The 23,403-nt window shown below is 35.5% G+C and overlaps 1 protein-coding gene across 1 annotated transcript in view; it reads left to right on the top strand.

The window, feature by feature from the left end:
• The window catches only part of LOC306872824 (LON peptidase N-terminal domain and RING finger protein 2-like), a 30,075-nt gene extending 7,936 nt beyond the window's left edge, over window positions 1-22,139 (top strand). The window contains exons 2-12 of the mRNA XM_079421684.1: window positions 6,459-6,577; window positions 10,187-10,309; window positions 10,480-10,641; window positions 10,813-10,984; window positions 11,422-11,524; window positions 12,087-12,201; window positions 13,811-13,932; window positions 14,057-14,215; window positions 19,911-20,073; window positions 20,233-20,382; window positions 20,619-22,139. Coding sequence (XP_079277810.1) covers window positions 6,459-6,577; window positions 10,187-10,309; window positions 10,480-10,641; window positions 10,813-10,984; window positions 11,422-11,524; window positions 12,087-12,201; window positions 13,811-13,932; window positions 14,057-14,215; window positions 19,911-20,073; window positions 20,233-20,382; window positions 20,619-20,777 — 1,547 coding nt within the window. The 3' untranslated portion in view covers window positions 20,778-22,139. The remainder of the gene's footprint in view (window positions 1-6,458; window positions 6,578-10,186; window positions 10,310-10,479; window positions 10,642-10,812; window positions 10,985-11,421; window positions 11,525-12,086; window positions 12,202-13,810; window positions 13,933-14,056; window positions 14,216-19,910; window positions 20,074-20,232; window positions 20,383-20,618) is intronic.
• The last annotated feature ends 1,264 nt before the right edge of the window (window positions 22,140-23,403 follow it).

Genomic DNA, 23,403 nt, shown 5'->3' with positions numbered 1-23,403 from the left:
AATCATTTAATTAACCCTCCCATTGAGTTTAGGGCTGCACGATTCTTGCTAAAATGTGAATCACGATTTTTCTCCATGGGAATTGAGATCATGATTCTCTTACACGATTCTCATTTTTTCAACCAAACTGTATTGCACTTAAGTACAAAAAAACAAAAAAAAACCCACAGGACATTCAGTATAATAAAGTGCTGGAGTAACAAAAAATGGTCTCTTTTCTTTATTTTAGACCCCTTAAAGTGAATAATTTTAAAGCTTTAAGTTGTTGAACATAAGAGAACATTAACAATAATAAATAAAAATATTCACATTCACACGGGGCGTCGGCGTCAACGCCTCTCGTTTACTTTGAATGGAGTGACGTCAAGCGTTGCCTCACTGGCATTGCATGCGGCAGAAGTTGAAAACTTTTCAAGCGCCAACGCAGGCGTCAGCCAATCAGATCGCCTTATGCAAATACTCTAGCGCAGACGCTAGCCAATCCCGTTCATGCAGCACCAGAAAAGTATGTGATTGGCTGTTATCACTGATGGCGCATCAGCACCATGGTCAGCACCAGAGCCGTTGAGAAACAGTTGCGACACTCCCATAGGCTTCCATAGGAACTTAGGAATGCGGAAGTAAAGTATGTCATGGAGCAGCCAATAGTTCCAAACAACCGATAGTTTCAGCATTGAAGCCCATTCATTTCAGTGCTTCTTAAGCACAGTCGCCAGAAAGTTGCGGAAATTACAGCATTTTTTGACATTATAACGCATTAGTTTACCTCTCGGAAATCTGACCAGTAGTTGTATATTATGAAACGCGTTATAGTTAATGTTTATTTTTAGATAATAGGCAGTATATGCTATATTTGCATTTAGATAACGTGGATATATTATATAATAAAATATTTTGATGAATACAGTTGCCTTTTTTTATTTTGAAGTATTTGCAAAACTTAAATTTACATTTTTTTACATTTAGTCATTTAGCAGACGCTTTTATCCAAAGCGACTTACAATGTAGAAGTAAACAAACCAACGAAAGAGCAACAAAATAAAGTGCTGTGACAAGTCTCAGTTAGTCTAGCACAGTTCACATAGCAATGATTTTTTTTTTAAATAAATATAAATAAATAGAATAGGTAAGTGCTAGTATTAATTGTTCAGATGGTGGGGAAAAAGATGTCTTTTAGATTTATTTTTTGAAAATGGCTAAAACCATTTCTAGCATTTTTCTAGCATTCATTGATATTTACTTGTGTATGCATATTGTATCTTATATTTTAACATAATATTGTATTAAAATGTGAATAATAGATGACCATAGATGAAGAAATATATATTAATACAATAACACATTTTACATGCCAATTAGATTTCTTATACTCTTTAAATCGCTATTATTTTAGCGGGGAAGTCGTGGCCTAATGGTTAGAGAGTCGGACTCGTAATCCAAAGGTTGCGGGTTCGAGTCTCGGGTTCGAGTCTCGGGCCGGCAGGGATTGTAGTTGGGGGGGAGTGAATGTCCAGCGCTCTCTCCACCATCAATACCACGACTGAGGTGCCCTTGAGCAAGGCACCGAACCCCCAACTGCTCCCCGGGCGCCGCAGCATAAATGGCTGCCCACTGCTCCGGGTGTGTGTTCACGGTGTGTGTGTGTGTGTGCACTGTGGATGGGTTAAATGCAGAGCACGAATTCCGAGTATGGGTCACCATACTTGGCAGTATGTCACTTCACTTCACTTAATATTGCCAATAATTGATGTTTTTGACAATATCTCTGGCTAGCGTTGATACAAGATCATCGCCTTTGGCTGGGTAAATCCTGTGTATATTTTAAAATGTATACGTCCTTTACCTTGTTTGTAATTAAATATTGATTAGGTATTAACCAAACCTTTTTCCAAATAATATTGTCTGTCAGGTGATTCCAATATGAATAAACATAAGGCAAAAATACAATATTTCGTTATAAAAATAAAGCTCTTACGGAACTGTTGTGTGACTTAAGAGAAAAACAAATGTTACCTATATAAGAACTTATTATATTAGGCAGAGACCACTGTTGGATGTTAATTTGTCTGATGTTTAAATAACAAACAAACTACAGGAGAAATGGCCCCAAAAATGTTGGCATAGTCCCCTGGTTTTACAGTAATCTCATAATGTGCAAATAATTCACCATAAGTAAAAAGAGAACAATTTATATTAAATAACTGATCCACCAATATGATGCCATTATCAAACCAGTGCTTCAGAAAAAGCGATTTGTTTATATAACATATCCTTATTGTTCCATATATAGTACCTATGAGGTGAAAAATTGTGCTTGTGGATCAAAGACCATGGTAAAAAGGCCCGACGGAGAAATTCTGCTAGTTTCACTGGTATTTTATCAATATTAAAATTACAGCTAAGAAAAAAATGTATACCACCAAATTTTGAGAGAATATGGGAGGGAATAAAACGCCAAATGGAATTAGGATTTCTAACAATTTGTTTAAGCCAGTTAACCTTACATGTATTATTTAATGTTGCCAAGTCAAACATTTAGGCCACCATTTTCATTCATTGTCTTTATGTAATGTATTTTTTTAATGTATTTTTCCAAATAAAGTCAATTAGTTTTTTGTCAATTTCTTTACATAGCTTTTTATCAAGATGTAAAGCCATTGCTGCATAAATGAGTCTAGAAATACCCTCTGCCTTTGTAATTAAAACTCTGCCTCTTAAAGAGAGGACTCTTATAAGCCAATTATTTAATTTCTTTTTAGTTTTTTCAATAATAGGATTAAAACTTAGTAAGCATCTTCTTTTCTGGTCTTTGGTTCTCATTATCCCAAGATATTGAACCTCATTTTTTTTAAGGGAATACCATAATAGCTGAACCGCTCCGAGTGTGTATGCAGGGCTCAAACGAACTAGGTGTGAAAACACCCTTAATGATGTAGATGCGCATGCAAACGTAGTGACTGGCGAATATGAACGGCTGAGCGGCGTATCAGTCTTCACTGCGCTGGAGTCTAATAAAACTGTTCACTAGGGCTGCAACTAACGATTATTTTGATAATCGATTAGTTGGCCGATTATTCTTTCGATTAATCGGATTAAAAAAATATTGACCAAAAAAAACACTATTCCACATTCTGCCCAATGTCCTTCAAACAAACGTGACAACTGAATGCTATGAAAACATACAGTGCTTAATTTATTAGACCACTTATCATAATAAAGAGAAAACATATTTTAGAAATGTGTCAATTTTTTTAAATTTAAAAATGTTATTGTCATTTATTGGACATAATAATAAAAATGTCCTCATAACAGCTTGCATTCTTGCTGGTATTGTTTATGTACTTTTTGACTGCAATTGGGTATCGCGGAAAAAAATACTCAAATAAAAAATACAAGAAAAAATAAGTGCTCTGGTTTTCTTTCATAGATAACAGCAATAATGATATTATAGCATTAAAAATAGCCTACTACTGTTACTAAAGAGCTTACACATATTGGAGTACTAACCAGTACAGAAAGCCGAAAAATGATTTTGGTTATCACCAATACTGTTACTTTAGAGCAGCAGTGGCACAAACCTTACATAAACACATTGTTAAAAAACTTACATAAATTTGTTAAGCATTGTAAAAATTGAATATAGTTTAAACCTCTATTAAAAATTAAAATAATAAAGATAATAATAAAGACGAATAAAAACACAAACTCAGTGTTAACCAACAGGTAAGAGTAATGTTCTGCAGGAACTACTTTGATCACAGTCACCTCGTCATTTCTTTATCCTGTAAAAGGCCGTTATGGAGCGTCTCATGTTTATATTCAACACGCTGTTATCCCTTTAAAGTTCCTACTCTCATAAAATATTTTAATTTATTTTAAACCTTAAATTAACTTTCAACAACAGATAATTCAGCACAATGGATATGTTTGCGCTGAAAAGCCTATTAATTGTCTCCCTCTCTACTGTGTTCTGTCCGTCTGACACGCGTGCGCGCGCCCGCCGCGCCGGCGCTCATTCGGTATTTTAAACTTAACACAGACTGTCAGGACGGACCTTTATGCAAAAATGGAAATGCTCGCGTGAATTTGTGGCATTTATAGATAAGGATATGACCGTAAACTGAACGTTTTTGCGCTGAGGACGCACACGCATCTGTCAAAGCGCCTGACAGGGCAAGCCATTACTCTTATGCATTAACTTAAAGCTTAAAATAAAGAATTATCATGTTTTGGGCAGCTTGGATCACGTGCTTCTCCGGCAGAATCTCATTCTGTTTCCTCCACTATTTTTTAGATGCATTTTGTCCATAGAAATGCATTATTCAGTGCCGTAATTTGACTAACCAGCTGAAGTTGGACGTGCACTGTGGGCAGACCCGATTAATCGATAATGAGAATCGTTGTCGATGATTTTCATAATCGATAATAATCGATTTTATCGATTAGTTGTTGCAGCCCTACTGTTCACATCATTCACTAAAAAGCAGTCACTCATCTCAGTTCGCAATCTCACTCCATTCCATTAAAGTCAATAGTTGTCTAAACTGCATTGTGTGGGTGTGTGTGTGTGGTCATACCGTGCTATTGAGCCACTCAAAATTACCGCAAGGGAAATTCCTTCATCGCGACAGCCCTAGTGGCCTGTATATAGTAGCCAGTATAAATGTCACAAGGGATTTCTCATTAACGCTTGTTTATATGGATAACATCATATGAAGCACCATTAATTCAAACTAATTATACTTGAAACCTGACCTCTGAGAAATACTAAAGATATTGTTATAAAATCTAGAAACACCTCCCCCTTTACAGAAACCGCTTTCATGGAAAGGGATCTAATATTCATTAAGCCAAGCTTTATCATTTGTTTATCTGTATTACATTTGTTTTATTTGTTGAACATTAATTAAATTAATTTTTTGTATTTGCTAGTTTGGGGAACAGACATAGTCTCTATAGTGTGATATCTAGGTGAAAGAGTCTCTATGTGCTGAAAATTAACTGTGACATGAAGCGGCTAGCAGACGGAAGTCTAGTCAGTCTGCTTCCTGAGCTGGGCCCCATTTAGTCAAGTACGAACTCTAAGACTATGTGCCATATTCCTAGAGAGAAGAGCGGCACCACCCCCAGAGGGAGTCTTCCGCCAAAAACTCGTCCAATTGTCTATGAAACCAATGTTATTCTGCGGGCACCACTTAGACATCCAGCCATTGAGTGTCTGCTATTTATCTCATCACCACGGTTAGCAGGAAGGGGACCAGAGCATATTACAGTGTCTGACATCGTACTTGCAAGTTCACACACCTCTAAAGTTATTTTTAGTGATCTCCGACTGGCGAAGTCGAACATCATTAGTGCCGACGTGAATAACAATCTTACTGAATTAACGTTTAGCATTAGCCAGCACTTTTAAATTTGCCAAGATATCAGGCGCTCTGGCTCCCAGTAAACATTGGATTATGGTGGCTGGTGTCTCTATTTCACATTCTATACATTATAATCGCCAATCAGGTTTCTCAGTGAATGCATCACTGAGTGGGGAGAACCTGTTTAATGTTTTGAACAGAAGAGCAGTGTTTTTTCCTGCGACTATACCGCCTTACCTTTACCCAGTCGCCCCGCTGTGTGGGCTCTACAACCGGAACCAAACAATGTACATGATTCGCTAAGCTAGTCGCATCCAATCTAGGGCCCTCACATTCTTACTGTCCTCAATTAATGTTTGGATGTGTGTCTCTAGTTCTGAGATCTTCTCTGTCAGCCTAACTATTTCACATGTATCACATGTGAATCCCTCGGTGCTGACGGAGACTGATACACTGAAAATGTGGTAAGCAGTGCAGGTGACAATGCAAGGAGAAACCATTACTCACCATGATTGTAGAATAATTCCCCACAGTTGTTTGGACTCGTAAAAAAAACAGAGCGAGAGAGAAAAGAAACAGAACGTGACAGAGGAAAAAAAGCAGTAGAAAATGCGAAAATAGATATGATTAACAAGCTAACAGACTGCTTACACGCTGCTAACGCACAGCGCTAGCAGTTTAGAATGAAAGATTAAAGGTCAAACTAGTTTGGTAGGTAAAATCAGAAATATGGTAAGAATTAAATTATACTTTAGCAGTTCAACAGAAAAACAAAGCTACACTGAGCTACAAACGCAAAATACTCAGCAGTACAGCAGACAGGAACAGGAACCTCTTATTTTACCTTTAGATTACTCATTGTAATGAATTAAGATAAGTCATGCGCTTCATTAATTATGAATGGACCTTATAGTTCCTTTTGTTATTGTTTATGCCTTGGAATGGTCTTTAATCCATTTTATATGTAATACAATAATACATTAGTGTATTAATGTTTTAGCCACAACTATCTAGCTTACAACCTCCTCAAAATTACCTAGTTAAATTCCTGTTCTATCTATTTCTTTTTAAAACCCCTTCTCCTCTCCACAGAGCCCTGTATATGTCGGCTCCTGGCTCGGCGGGCAGAGCTGCTTATGGAAATGAAGAATTTTGGCCAAGTCATCAAGGATGGGGATACCATGTGCCGACTCCGTCCCCAGTGGCCAAAGGTAGGAATCTGTGAGGAGACACACATACACAAACCATGGCTTTAAAATCCCTTTAAGACCCTTTCCCACCATTTAGGGTGTAATGATAACATCATATCTTGGGGTTGGTAAGCAGGCAGACTGCAAATGTAAATGAAAAACAATATATTTCTTTGTGCTGAAGTCACTTATTGTTTTAATGGAAGCCCTATGTATTTTGCCAAACCATGATGCTCTTTACACTAGTGTTATGATGCCAAAATTTTGACTTCAAGATGATACCTGACTAATCTTGATACTACTGAGCCAATGGCCAAAACAGAACACAACATGAAAAGTTGCTGTATAATAGATGATCTACATGGAGCTTACAGTTATTCTATCTATTAATAAAAAAGTGTGTGCCTGCTCTGCTTTCTGAGCATTTCATGGTATTTCTGAGCATTTCCCCTGAGGTTTCCCTGGTAACGCTGTACATAAAACAGCACTCACAAATTATTTGTGTTTTTTTTCAGGATCTTAAAAACATTAATGGCTAAAGTCTGATAACACTGTATTCAGGACAAACTGGGCAACAATAATAATAATATAATATGTGAGCAGCATGAATGTATGTGTTTTTGAGAAAACGATGTGAGCAGCATGAATGTTTGTGTTTTGAGAAAACATTTATACATGGTTTGTGAAAAACAAAAATTAAGTCACTGAAACAAGGCCATAAAACGCATACAGAATATTTTGTTCACAAGAGTTTTGAGAACTGGATGTAGTAGACTAGAGTTTTTGCTACAAAATGTGAAAATCATCCTGTTCACAGAAAATATATTGATTTAACTTTTGTAAGATTTGTGTTAGAAAGATGTATGCGAGGGAGTGACAATGGCCATGAATATTTAGTATTCTTACAACACAGTATAATAAAAATATGCACAGTGAAGGTCAAGGACACATGATTGAACATACTGCTCTGAACACTGAGACTTGGAACAGTAACACACCTTTGTGCTAAACGTTCCTAGACTCTAATTACAGCCATAGCGTTAACACTCGTACTACTTTTATATCTTGTGGTTTAATATGTTATAAAACATTAAACAAACATCCTGATGCTGCGAGACATTTAGACAATGAAATGACACATTTCGAAATGTTTCACTTGATTTCATACACATACATCAGCACGAATGTTAGTTTTTGTGAGACAAATCGGCACAAATGTAGCACGTACATATGGCATAGTTTTGGTGATTTAATTTCATTTTATGGGGTGCCAATTTCACAGAGGTAAAGATTGATCTTGGGATTAAGTGTCGATATTGAGATTCTTAAAGTTAATAGGAAACCTGCATCAACCTCACTGTTGTCTGACTTTTTTTTTTTTTTTTTCCTTCACTGCGTGTGAGTTTGTTTGTGGCTCAAATTGAGACTGTTAAAGAGGAAAAAAGAGATGCATGCGGAGGTGATATTCTCCACCCTTCAGCTTCATTTTTTTTCAATACCATAAACGGATGTTAATTTTTCTTTGCCATCTTTTTTTGACCCTTTTTTTTTATCTATCTTTATTTGACCCTCTAACTCTAGCACTCTCTATTCTAATTCTTGCCCCCTTTAGATTTGCACTCTATTCATTTACTAACTGCTTGTTTTCTTTAAAAAAAAAAAAAAAAAAACACAGTTTGGTCTGTGTACTTTTGCGTCCATTCATTTTTCGTTTTTTAACCCAAAAATGAAATACGGAAAATGCGTTTTATTCTTTAATGGTTCAAACACTGATGAATAGAATAAGCAGGCACAAACTAATTTTCATTATTCAAAATTCCTATTTCTTTAATAATCGTAAAAACAAATATATAAAGCGTATTTAATGTATATAAATTCTAAGTTACAGACCCTAGTACCCTCTCGCGGTAGTGACGTGGCTACCATAACTGCTTTATGAAAACCTTTAGCCTTGATATTTTTATGATCTTAATTTTTCACGCCTAAAAATGTATGAAATACTCATTAGCCCATTTCTTTTCAAATAGCTGTATCCTGGGCAAGTTCTACGGGAGTGCTAGAGGGAACGAAATGAAAGCAAGAGAAGGTCAATTAAAGTAAAGACAAGGGACTTTGGTTAAAGCTAGAAATAGGATAACTGACATTTTCTGTTGATTTCCTGAGAGGCCATGGTTTTAAGTTAGAACCAACTCCAAACCACAGTTTTGTTCAGTGCTGCATGGTTGGGAGTCTCTCATTATAACAAACAATGTGTAACATGATGTAAATAAGAGATTCATTGTGCAGTGTAGAGCTTCATTGATTATAACGGATTTTTGTGAGATTGCAATAAACAAATGAATGACAGCTTTATAATAATTATAGGGAGCGCACTCTCTTGGCTAATCCATTCAGAATTTTAATAAGTTTTGTCTGTCATGATGCTTTTGGACCGATGACTGTTGCAAAGTTTCGGGGGGTGACATCCGCATATAAATGCGGCATTTAGGCTATGCGGATGCCCATTTCAATGAACAGGGCAAAAATGTCAAAGTATATTAAGGCTAGAGCACCCTCACTGGTTTCAGAAGCACCCTCAGTGATTTGATTAATGAACCGGGCCTGCCTGTATCTGGAGATTATAACTTGTTATATTTCTGTATCCTGTTTCTATATTTACCCCCATATATTAAACCGCGTGTAGTGCTCTAATACGATGTACTGTACGTGCTTTCAATGACCACGCATGGTCCTCTCCGATACCGTGACCCAGATAGCACAAAAAATTGACCAAATTATATCCCAGTATATAATTTCATGACGATAAAGTTCCCGAGATTCTGCAATGTCTGTTTTAAAAATCATATTTAATCATATTTTTCATATTTAATAAAATAAATACTAAATGTAAATGCAATTTTAATATCATGAACTGAACTGTGCTGAGTCCACCTCTTCAAGTGGGCCTGGGTATATGGTTCAATATTCAGGTAATGGCATGATCAAACTAAACAAACAGGACTTTGGGGGGTAAATGCGCTCTGGCACCATTCAGTTGGGCTAGTGCGAGTACATTCTCAAACTCAGCATTTGAGCTCACTCTGTCTGTCTATGAGTCTGTTTTACACTCTAAATGTTTTAGATTTTAACCCCTCAATTGGTATCTATTGTGTTACTGCATTGTGGCTGAATTAATTTTATTTATAAAAGTCCTGATCCATGCTCTGTTATGGTTATACCAGTTGATGTGTGTATTTTGCACCTTTTTTTTTTTTTTTTTTGACTTTAACACATTCATTGCAATGTACTTTTATTCTGCATCATGGCTGATTAGTAGATAGCTACCTCCCCACTCTTTCCCAAAAATAGCCTTAAGAAATTTTCCCCTTAAGAGTACAAGTATGACTCTTTTTAGGACCAATTTTGTCTTCACCAATCGTGTCCGATATTTCTTTGTATGTTCACATAGTAAATTCTAAAGAAGTAAAACAAACATAGCCAAAGACTACCCACTGCACTTTGTTTATCTTGAAGCTATGGGGTGGTGGTACTTGGGTCGTCATCGTTGCTTGCAGCTATATTTTAAATAGCCATTGTGTGAAAACAAATTAGGACATTTTTACCTGTCTAGTCTTTTTTTTCTCTTTCCAGGCTCACTACATTAAGGCTACCGCGTTTAGGAGCGCTGGTCGCAATGAGGAGGCTCTACAAGAGTATTTCTACTGTTTGGCTCTGAAATCTGACTGGATCGCTGTAAAACTGGAGGCCCAAAAGGTACATTAAAATTTGTTTATTTGCGAATGTCAGCCTTTGTGTGGTAGATCTGTTGTGCTATGGTTGGTCTTCTAATTTTGATGTTAATTTTAAAGTTTAAATTTTAAAGTTTTTTGGCTTTATGAAGTTGTCATTATTACTTTTGTATAACTTTTTCTGTGTGTCTACAGATCCTGAGTCACATGTTCTCTTCGGTCTTTGCAAATGATGGTCTGGCCACGTCCATGCAGCCCCTTCCTGCTGGACCCTCTTCTCGTATCAAACCTTCATCCCTCCTCAGCTCTCTTCACTCCTCTCTTCCTAGAGATGGAGCCAAAGCAGGCTGCTCCAAGGTTACTGTGCTCGGATGCAACTGATTTAAACAACTGCACAGATTTGCTGCAGTGGAGAGATTGTCACACTGAATATTTCAGAATTTAATTTTGCAAACCAATTTTAGATTCATAGCATAGATCATAGCACCATCAAATCTAAAACTGTTTTGTTTTGTTTGTGTGTGTTAGGAATCAACACTCAGTTGCAGCAAGTTCAAAGATGGGAACTCTTCTATTTTACAAAGATCTGAAAACTTAAACTCTGTTGGCCTCTGTTCACTTTTTGTTCAACCGGTCCTAAAAAGGAAATGGACAGAAGATGCTAAGGCCTTTGAGCCACCCAGCAAACAGCTTAAAGAAGGTATGTGGTTTAAAAACATGATGTATTTTATTTAATTTTTTTTTCTAAATAAATACAACATATATTGTGAAGGAATAATTAATATCTGACTAAGATCTATGGCTGGTTGTACAAATACTATCACTCAATTCAATTCAAGTGTGCTTTATTGGCATGACAAAAACTATACTATTTGTATTGCCAAAGCAATTGCAGCTGGGCTGCTTACAAAAACTACACATACGTATTAACAGAAAGAAAAAGAATAATAATAATTGTAATATAAAAGTATTAAGCATGTAGTGCAAAATGAATTACTAATGTATGCAAGTATATAAACTAGTAATAAAAAATAAAATATGGGATTAGATTTACAGAAGCAAAATGTAAAATCACTCACTCACTCACTCTTTCTCTCTCGCTTTCTCTCTGTTTCTGTCTACTTGCTTCATTCCCAGATAAGGCATCTTCATGTAAAACTCTCCCTACTTTTTCTGGGGGGAGGCAAGTTCAGTCACAGCTTTTGGACAGTGCAGACTTTGAATGTTCTCTCTGCATGAGGTGATGATAAATTCTCTGTTTGGAAATAACACTTAAAAGAGTAGTTCACTACAGAATTAAAATGTCCTGATAATTTACTCACCCCCATGTCATTCAGAATGTTTGTGTCTGTCTTTCTTCAGTCAAAAAGAAATTTAAGGTTTTTGAGGAAAATATTACAGGATTTTTTTGAGGAAAACATTACAGGATTTTTCTACATACTTCAACGGGTGCCAATGGGTTGAAGGTCAAAATAGCATTTTCAATGCAGCTTCAAAGGGCTCTTATCTAGCAACACAATCTGTCATGTTCTAAAAATAAAATACAAATTTATATATTTTTTTTTAACCACTAATGCTCGTCTTACACTAGCTCTAAGATGTGCCAAACTGCAATTTGGACCTTCAACCCCTTGGTCGCCATTGAAGAAAAAACTTAGTTTCTTTTTGACTGAAAAACGAAATCCATGACCATCTTGGATGACATGGGGGTAAGTAAATTGTCAGGAAATTTTGATTCTGGAGTGAACTAATCCTTTAACTCTGTAGATATCTAAATCCTCCTCACTAATGTATTATTCCAGACTGTTTTATGAGCCTGTCACCACACCCTGTGGACACACATTCTGCCTCAAGTGTTTGGAGCGCTGTTTGGACCACAACCCTAACTGTCCCCTGTGCAAGGAGAACCTCTCTGAGGTAAATATCAATACACTTGCAATATAGTCTACACACAGATATAAGGGCCAAATATCAATCAATTTATCAAATAATTTGTTGGACCATGGGACATTAAAATATCTCCTTTTCAAAGAAGTCTGTGAAATGTGAAAGTACAGCCCAGGAAGTTATTAAATAAATATTATAATATTACTGCCCCTTAATCTGCAAGTTTCCACCCATGGTGCCGCCATTGTATTTTTTGAATGCGACAACGATATACCAGTTCTAATGCCATGGCGAAAGTTCGAGCAAAGCATGCTAACCGTTCTGTCTTTGGCTGCACGGACGAGCACAGAACACTATTTAGAGTCCCAGCCTTAGGGGTAGAAGAGAGCAGTGGATTTATTGATTTAATTACTGTATATTACACTGCTGCCACACAGATATAAACGATTTTCTTTCCCAGCTGTTTACCTTCACAGACATAACTAACTGTTTTTGTAACCCGTGTTTTTAACGTAAACTTGTGTGTATTTGACAAGTGCAATAAGACATGAACGAGAACTTAGTTTAGTACTCACATGCTATGTGACAGCCGCTTTCTGTGTGCATGCTTTGGATGTGTGTGCTCCGAAACATATATCGGAAGTTTAAACTAATATGGTTTAAAATGCATGATTTCAGCATGGCAGACATGAAAATCAAAACCAAACAGATGTTTTTAGCACAGTATCTGAGGTTTGAGCTATAACACCACAGACCTATTCTGGAAAAGGGGGAGGGAGCAGCAGTTTATTTGCATTTAAAGAGGCATGCATGAAAACCGCACGTTTTTGCTTCCACTCAAAATAGGCATTTTTTGAAAATAATATAATAAATGATATGTGGGGTATTTTGAGCTGAAGCTTCAGACACATTTTGGGTACACCTGAGACTTTTATTACATATAAAAAGTAGCATAATATGTCATCTTTAAAATTAAATTGAAAACACATTTGTCTAGTTTTCTAGACCTGCCTGAATATATTGCTGTCCAATTAAAAAGATACAATATTATTTGTCTCTTTACATCAAATAACACTTTCATAAAAAGACCCCCAGAGGTTCATATTATATTAGGAAAAAATACAGCTGCCATGTATGACTGTGTTGTCTGCATAAGCTGTTGGTGCTTTGGCCGTGATAATTGTGGATGTGGTTGTTATAGATTTATATACTTGCTATAGATTATTATTTTTAAGGGACATCTTTTATCCATTACAGGTTTAAAACCATGTAATTTTGTGTCTGTTGTTATTTGGGGCAAGCTTGTTCAGCCATGGTGAACTGACATTTGTCCTGGAACTTTGAGTGGATTTTTTTTTAAAAGATGCTGATTCTCATTTAGAAATGTAGATATTCATATTCATAGATATTCAATTTATCACACACCTGCGAATAATGTTGTTTTAACATGTAATAATGTTACTCTACGGCCCTGACCTCTATGGATAACATATTCTCCTCTCCTCAAAGAAATATATGCATAAATGTATCATTTGACATTTAGTAGTTTATGACAAAACTAGCTAAACAGTTTCATTCTATGTTAGGCATCGAGGAGATGCTTTCCCATCTAAAGTGCATATATCTTTCTTTTCTGCAGTATCTGGCCACTAGAGCGTACAACAAAACTCTTCTAATAGAAAAATTATTGCAGCGCTTCTTTTGTGATGAGCTAGCAGAAAGGCGAAAAGTACATGAAGAAGAGATGAAAGAATTGTCAAAGTAAGTTGGCTATGGATTTAATGGTTTTCCTAACTCTTTTCTGGTCGTTATGCTGTCAATGTGACATTATTATTGTATCTTGTTCATGTGTACATATCAAAAATGTTTTATTTTCTTGTTTCAGCTTGAACCAAGAAGTGCCCATCTTTGTTTGCACTATGGCATTTCCTACTATTCCCTGCCCTCTGCATGTTTTTGAGCCTCGATACAGGCTTATGATTCGCAGATCTATGGAAACGGGAACCAAACAGTTTGGCATGTGCATTGCTGATGAACTAAAAGGGTAAGAGGCCTTGAATCAATTTAAAGTGTGGGTCTACATCGATTTTCTTAAGGGAAATCTGTTCTGTTTTGATTAATGCAGAGAAGATCTTGATTAGGTTAAAACCAAAACCATTCACACAGAATGCAAGTTCTGCAAGATGGACAACTGTGACTGTTGCACTCACATCTCGCACGAGATGCATACAAAGCCATGTAAAATTAAAAGAGGTTCAACTTTTAGAAAACATTTCTTGAGAATTTGTGGGGTTTTATTCCATTCCATTGCGTCTCATATGTTTTTAAATGCAATCTGAACTTTTTTTTTTTTTTTTTGTACATGTGTTGTATCTTGTATTGGTTTATGTATGCGCTATTGGGTCCCCCTTGAACATGAGATGAAGCATCTCAAGGGGCTTTCCCATAATAAATTCAAGTAATAATATTAGAAGTTTTCACAAAACGACCCTACTAGAGTGTAAGTGAAATTCACAACAAGTGCTGTAAAGTTGTTAACATGATTGATTAGTTCAAAAATCAGTAGTGACATGGCTAAACATAACTTAACTAGGCAGTATTTTCCTATAAAAACCAATCCATTCTCCTTGCCTCTTATACTATGTTGGATCGTGGGATATAGAATATATAGGCTACATGTGTTGATACAATTGTTCAACATTCAAAACAACGCAGGCGTATAACAATATATCATGTCACAATATATTGTAATACTAAAATGCAAATGTATTGTGGATGGCGACAACTGTGTACCAAAAATGAAAGCGTTTTGAATTTTCATTTTTACCACACTTTTACTATAGTAAAACCAACTTTAATTTTCATAAGGGATAGGATATCATAGTTTATTATCATATTTATGTTTATATATAGCATAGTTTATATACACGCCTTGTACAACATTTAAAACTAAAAGTGGCCTGTAAGGAGATATTTCATAATTCAATCAATATTTTACTCTGAATTTAGTCTAACAATAGCCTGTTTGGAAAAATCCATCTAAAAATATGAAGCTTTTTATATATAGCCGAGCAACATTTTAACTTTTAAAGCACATTGTTTTGTTGTTGTTATGACTATATACAAACAAAAGTTAAAGTTACACCAGAAGAGAGAGATTCATAATTTTGCTTAGGTAAAAAAATACATAATTACTTTAGACACAAATGATTGCACAGTGTTACAACATTTAAAAAATGTTGTAAATGTGATTTGTTTTCAAATTTGTATTAATTAATGACCTCTTGGGTGATATTACTATATCTGATACTAAATTAAATTGTCTAAGCTTTCATTTTTTTAAATTTCATTTCAAAGGATAAGAGGTAAGGAGAATGGATTGGTTTTATAGGGGAAGACTGCCTAGTTAAATGTTTAGTCATGTCACTACAGATTTTTGAACTAATTAATCATATTAACAATTTTACAGCACTTATTGTGAATTTCACTGAGATTGTAGTTTCGCTTTGTGAAAACATCTAAATGGTTAAATATAGATATAGTAAGACAGAAACTCACCTGTTCCCCTCTCATGTTGTTCTGCTGTATTCCCTGAAAAGTTCCTCAATTGCATTTACTTTACTTACTTTTACTTTTAGTCATTTAGCAGACGCTTTTCTCCAAAGCGACTTACAAATAAGAAAAAGTAACTAAAACTAAAAGTTAACACTCTGTAAATACTCTATACACACCCATTTAAGAAAATACAGAAATTAAATAAAATTGACAAATGCATACAACAACATTTCAATATTAAACATATAAATGAAAATAAAATAAAAATAAAAAGCGATACTTGAATCCTTTGCCGGTGTCCCAGCCCGGTGGAGTCGCACGGTAGAGTCGATGGTCTTTACACTCTTTGGTCTTCACACTAAAAGGGTGAGGGCTGCCGCGACCGCTGCCGCGCTATAATAACCTTTTTTATGCCTATCTAACAAATCACTGCTAGAATTCAGCTTAACCCACTTTCCTATTGATCACTAAAAATGGCCAAGCAAGTGCAGACTAGTGTTGCTTTCGTCAACGAAAATTGACAAAATATCGTCGTCAACGAACCTTTATCACGTGACGAAAACGAGATGCAACGTAAATGCTGGTCATGTGACGATGACGATAACTAAATGTATAATGCAATATTGTTGACGAATAAAAACGAGACTAAATATGGTTTACAAAATAAAAACTATGCTAAAATTTCTCTTCATTTTCGTTGACTAAAACGAGACGAAACTAAATGTTATAACGTTATTTCGTCTCGTTTAGTCGCGTTATTATAATTATTTTGCAGTATTTCTGTTTCCGGTGTCGCACTGCGCAGACGCAGGCGACGTCACTTCCTCAAGCCTCACTCGCGGCATTATTTAGAAGACGACAACAAAGTTAAGTCTGACACAGAGAAAGGGACCGATGGCCGGCCTGCCGGGGTTCGTCTTTGGGAGATGTGTGTGTACTTCTAACATGTTTGGTTGGTAAAATAATTGTTGTAAATTCAAATCAGAGCATCTTCCGTGTCTGGAATGGATGTATTCTTGAGTCTATAAGGTAACAATAATAATATAAGATAACCTTGTTTGAAATGGGTTTGGCTAAAAGAAAATTTTGGTTTCGTCTATACTACTAGGTACTTCTACTATATTGACTGGGTTAAATAGAATTATATTACTAAAAAGAGACTAAAATACAATTTTCATTGACGAAAATTAGACTAAAATGTCATCAGTTTTCGTCGACTAAAACTAGACTAAAAAGAGTATGAACGTGACTAAAACTAATAAAAACTAAAATGACAGCTTCACACAAAGACTAGACTAAAACTCAAATTAAAACAACACTAGTGCAGACACTGACAAGATACGCGATACAGTATGAGACCAAACGCGATTTCAGCAACTCTCAACACAGTTGAGATTTTGTTTGATGAACATTGGCACACAATTTGCTCCATATTATTGTATTAAAATATTATTATTAAAACTATATTATTATTAAAACTAATCTGCATATAAAATGTTTTTTTTTGACTGTTAAAACTATTTGTTGTTAAAATTATTTGTTTGTCTTAAATTTAATCACTTTTATTTTACCCAGTTTAAACCTTTTTTTCCCCCTATAGCTTAGTTTAAAAAAGGTTTTAAAAATATTCAATAATTACTGATACTGAATATGGAACATTATATTGTGATACATTTTTAGCTATATCACTCAGCCTTATTGACACACACAATTGATAATTAATATTTTTCAACTATTTGCATGAAATAGTCTACAAAGTTAAGGGTTAGGTCACCCCAAAATTAAAATTCTGTCATTAATTACTCTATTAATTATTAAACTATTAAAATTAATCATTTTAATAGTTTGTGTGCTTGGCTTGATAAATGCTCCATGCAGCTGCAATTATTAATTATTATTATATATTAGATATTATATGTTAGCATTTCCCATGTGTTCAATTGCTTGAAGATGTGGCTGTAATGCTTCCTAATTTTACAGTGTCTGTGGTAGATCCTTGCAGACACCACTCTCATACAGTAGCAAGGTCACGCTTATAGCACAAAAATACTTGCAAGAGCTTGATTACAAGTGATTAAAATTTTAGTTTTTGCATTTCATAGTTGGACATTAAAGTGTACATCCACAGAAGTGAATCAATCACTCTCTTGGTTATTAGCGGATTAAAGGGATAGTTTTTACTCACCCAAATTACTTGCTCGCACTTCAGTAAATGATCACCATCTTCAAGCTTTAAAAAATTCAAGATTCTCATAAAATTATCCCATGCAACATTTTCTGTTTAAGTTTTTGGAAGCATTAGGGATATAGCGGCACACGTATTCATATGTGCTTTGTGGTTCAGTACGCATATGTACACAAGGAATACAGCATTGTAGCCTATTAACCAGTCTTACCACCAATAATTACAATAGGCTCTGTGTATTGTTATTATCGATAAGAATCATAGGCTGTGTCCGAAATCGCCCCCATACTCCTAAATAGGGTACTATTTGAGGGGATAGCCATTTTTTTGATTGTGGTGTCTGAAACCATAGTGGAAGTTATTGAGTGTACTCATTCAATCACATAATGCACCACAGTAACAACGTACGTACACTCACAGGCTAGAGAATACCCACAATGCACTTAAAGCAGTGGTCTCAAACTCAATTCCTAGAGGGCCACATGTCTGCAGAGTTTAGCTCCAAAACACACCTGCTCAGAAGTTTCTAGTGATCCTGAAGACCTTGATTAGCTGGATCAGGTCTGTTTGATTAGGGTTGGACCAAAACTGTGCAGAGCAGTGGCCCTCCAGGAAGTGAGTTTGAGACCAATGACTTAAAGGGTTATGCCAAATTTATTCCTGCATCTCGCCAAAAGATGGCACCCTCAGCTGAATCAAACATTCATCTGTTTTCCATACCACTGGTTCAATGTGGGTACAGCATTATATCAATTAATTAATTTATTTATATATATATATATATATATATATATATATATATATATATATATATATATATATATATATATATATATATATATATATATATATAACATAATTTAAGTGAGGTTTATACATGCTAGTTTGGAGCTTAGCCATTTTGCTAAGTTACAAATGATTATTAAACAGCAAGCACAAACTATGCAAACGCGACAGCCGTTTTGGTGCACTTGGAGCCTGAATTCACTCAATCATTTTCATTCATTCCTTCAACTACGCTATACTAGTGCACTAATGTAGGGAAGGGTATAGGGTATAATGAGGGAATAGGGGGTGGTTTTGAACACCGCAATAGCCTCATTTTTCAAATTTTGTCCATTTTATCACAAAATTCAAATAAATAAAATTTTTCCATACTGAAATACAACTTCAAAGCTGAGGTATGTACCTTTTGCTTTTGTGTATCATTACAATCCTATAAGGCAAATGATAGGATTTTAAAAAATAATAATAATTTTAATGACAAGTATTTTATTTTATTTTTTACTCCAAGTGAATTAATAATTTTAATACCTGCTTAATGTAAATCCCTGGACATTCTCATAAAGTTATTCATGGATTATACCCACATTTCTCTAAATTCCTGTGTTCTAGAATACATATAATCACTGCCAAATGTGCTTCAACTAAGTGCATAAAGGCCTCAATATACTTCGTTAAATTGAAGTCTTTCATGTGGAAATCCTTTGAATTCTTTAAACCTTGTAAATGACACTTCCTGTTGCTAGTTGGCAGCATTATGATTTTTACTCACAATAAGTCACATCCAATTCCTCCATCAAACACCGCTCAAATTTGAACTACATCAGGTTAACGAACTACATATGTACGAAAAATTACAACATGCTTTTTATTTCCTTTTTTGGCGAAAGTTTACTACCTTGCCTCAGCCAAACCATTCAGTATCATAAATCCATTCGCATTTTAGCATCCTCAGTGTTTTGGCATTGTGCTGACTGAGTTTGGTGGCAATCGCATTAATTCTCTAGGAGGAGTATGTAAAGGTTCAGAGTAGCCGACTTCTGTTGAGCAGAGCATATGACATGCAGTGCAAAAGTTGTTCATCTTGATGAGTCCTATACGTGTATTGGTTTAGTGCACATGCTTTCACAGCTTTGGGCCCTAATCAGAAAGAAGTGTTAATGAAGTGCATAACATCTTGACATGGAGATAAATATCTGAGGTGTGTGATTAACAGGTTTGCAGACCACGGCTGTATGCTGGAGGTGAGGGATGTCAAGTTTTTTCCTGATGGACGCTCTGTGGTGGACACCATAGGCATTGCTCGTTTCAGAGTGCTCAGTCACGGCCAGAGAGATGGATACCACACAGCCAAGATTGAATATTTGGAGGATAAAAAGGTATAGAGATATTTTTGCAGTCTATGTGCACAAAAGTCCAAATACAAAAATGGTATATTGTGTGTGTGTGAGAGAGAGAGAGAGAGAGAGAGAGAGAGAGAGAGAAAATAACAATCACCAGTCTTCCACACTGACCATATAATGTGCATGTGTATTCAGGTTGAAGGAGAGGAGTTGACAGAGCTCCTGAAGTTGCATGACTCTGTGTATGATCAGGCTTTGGGCTGGTTCACCTCCCTTAAAGATGATATGAAGAACCAAATCATCAGCCACTTTGGGCAGCTGCCTGTCAAAGACTCTGACCCACAGGTGAATGTTTGGATCAAATCATTCTCACATTTGTTCTAAATCATTGTTCATTGTAATATTACCTCTAAACTGTCTGTTGCATATCATACCAGTATTTCATTTTTATTTTAAAATTCTTGTAGTTTGCCTCTATAGGCAGGTTAATGTTGCCATTTTTTAAATGGCAGGCTAATCTAATATATTCAGTGCTAATGTTTGATTGTGGTCTTTTTTTTTTTTTTTTTTTTCTCTCTCAGGATAATCCCAATGGTCCTGCGTGGTGTTGGTGGCTGTTGGCTGTACTGCCGCTGGAAAACAAAGCCCAGCTGACCATCCTCGCTATGAACGCTCTTAAGGATCGGCTGATCGCCATCCGCAGGGTCCTCGTTTTTGTAACTCGCAAGCGCCCTCGATGATAAATGAGGTCTTGGTCTAAATGAGATTATCAACATCAACCCATAGCTTGGGAATGCTGATTCAGGCTGGGGTCACTGAGGTTTCCTCCAGTGGCCATCTTGGTCCGTCATTGCAGCACACAACCCTCACCAGTTAGTCACCTGTGACATTGTTCAATGAAAAAAAAAATGCATCTAAATGTTAATTTAGGCTCATCGGTTAGCAGTGGTGAGCTAAGTTGTAGTCATGCTATGAGAGAGCTCGTCACTAATGGCCTACATTAGGAAGTTCTCATTTAGTTCAGGTGCAGTCAAACCGTTTACCAGTTTAACTGTAGCATCACACATGAAAACAGTAGGAAGTTTGTTTTTTAAGCACCTTCGGTCCTTTGAAAATAACACCTCTGTTTTGTGCCTAGATAGTGTGTACGACTGACCAAATGCTTCCCATGGGCTTGCAAATATCAAAACTGGCCTTATTGTGTGTTAGTTAAAAAAAATCCATGTGCTTCAGTTTGGAAATGAGCGGTCACCTTATTTCCGTATTGTAAAAGATAATTAAAAGAAAAACTAATTTTACTTAATTTAGTATTACATGTACTGTAACCCTGCTTTCTCTCTATCTTTGTTTCTTATACACATTTAGATGTCTAGTTCATTCACAAACCATAACCTCTGTCAGAAATTACAATGTTCTACTGACAACCATTTAATTTTCCCCAATAGGTTTAAAAGGCCGCACACTCCTACCTTGAATACAGCCTTAATGATATTTAGTAACAACAACAGGTGTTGTTTTTATATTTCAAGAGTCTGTTTGTCATTTTTGTCATGAAGTGAATATTAATTGGAAAAAAATTTAAACATTCAGAATGAGTAAACTGTAGCCAAATTGTGTGACGTCCTACTATAAATCATGTTTGAACAAGCACCATTTTTATGCGTGACGTGTAATATACATGTAGAGTTCAATGTGTGGATGGGTGGCTTATGTCTATATAATAATCTTTATAGACTATAAGAGGCCTCCGAGCATTCACACTCATTTTCTTCTCATTGTTCATTTCTCTGTGATGTGCTTGTCTTGGGTATGTCCATTATCTACCTTTTCCCTGTGCAAATTACTACTTAAATGCTGCATTTCTGATGTAAATTTGTAAATCAATATGAAATAAATCCTATTTTATATTTTAAAGCAAAAAATGTTCTGTTTCTATGTGCCTTTTCAAAGCCATGAATTGAACGAGTCCGAGAAGTCTGGGACAGTCATTACAATGTTGGCTAAAGGAAGTAACTTTACGTGTTGTGATGTTACTCATACATGTCCCTGTCATTTATGTCTTAATAGATTGCATAAATATTACATTAAATATTATTAATTGGACATAATTGAAATCATATTAGTTTTCTTTCGTCTTCATTGTTTTCATCTTTTATTTAAATAAATTTTTGTCATGAATATGACCGACAGATAGATAGATAGATCAAATGATCTATCTATCTATCTATCTATCTATCTATCTATGGCAGGCTAGTTGTCAATCCCTCATTGGACAATGTATACCACTAACTTCCATAATGTTAATTTTATTCTCAATGTGTAAACAACTAAGTGCCTGAGCTCGACCAGATCATATTTTTGAGAGTATGCACTGGTAGACCCTTTTATGGAAATACTTATTACAACACAGGCATATTTATTTTTTAAGCTACAGGCGATATATACCAGACTGTATACATACATTTAAGATATGTATGCACAACAGATATGAATAACCACTTCACTAAAGCATGTCAGTGGTTTAAAAAAAAAAAAAACTTTATGAATGAATGCTACAGCTCTTCAACCATCAACATGACATAAAAACTCCATGTAGACATGGTTGGCAATAATGCCAACATGAGTTCTTGTTCCAAGGCAGTATCGTAGAGTAGGTTTATATCAACATCTGCTAAATAAAGTCTACCATAACTTACACTTTTCTGACTGGATGGCCTTTTTAACCCTTGTGTTGTGTTCCAGTCATTTTGACCTGGAGAGGGTTTTCCTAAAATTGCTAGTTAATGTTATTGCATTGGACTAAGAGGTCCTTAATCTCAAATCAATCAATTACAAAAATAAATACAACATCTTTTTAAAAGTCTAATCATTTTTTGACCAGGAAAACCAATTTAGGTAAAGGATTTTCAGCACAGTACAATGGTTTAAGTTTTTAGCAACATGATGCATCATTTTGATTCTCACTTTCTTCCTATTCAAGACAACAGATATGTCTGCATTGACTGACAGCTGTTAACAACAGTGATGTGTTGCCATTTTCAAAGAAGTTCATAACATGGAATCAGTGTTTTACAGAAAGGTGTGTTTGGAAAATGATTCAGAAATGATGCAAGAATTAATTTTCATGCTTGTGAATGTTCACATTCAAGTTTTACTCTTTCTTATAAAGGGAGCATTACCAAGAGCTTGTTTCATAAACATTTCCCAAAGCAAAACATTTACGAATTTAACAAATGAGAATAAATGTCTAGGGTTTTAACAGCCATTTAGTTCACAGCAGTTAATAAACATTTACACTGAGCCAGTATTTACAACTGGTGAGAAAACAATATGAAGCAATTTGAAAATTTCAAAGTATAATTTAAA

The sequence above is a fragment of the Barbus barbus genome (assembly GCF_936440315.1).
Source record: "Barbus barbus genome assembly, chromosome: 7".
NCBI classification, from domain to species: domain Eukaryota; kingdom Metazoa; phylum Chordata; class Actinopteri; order Cypriniformes; family Cyprinidae; genus Barbus; species Barbus barbus.
Note: the sequence above shows the minus strand (reverse complement) of the source record. Positions and strands in the feature narration are given on the sequence as shown.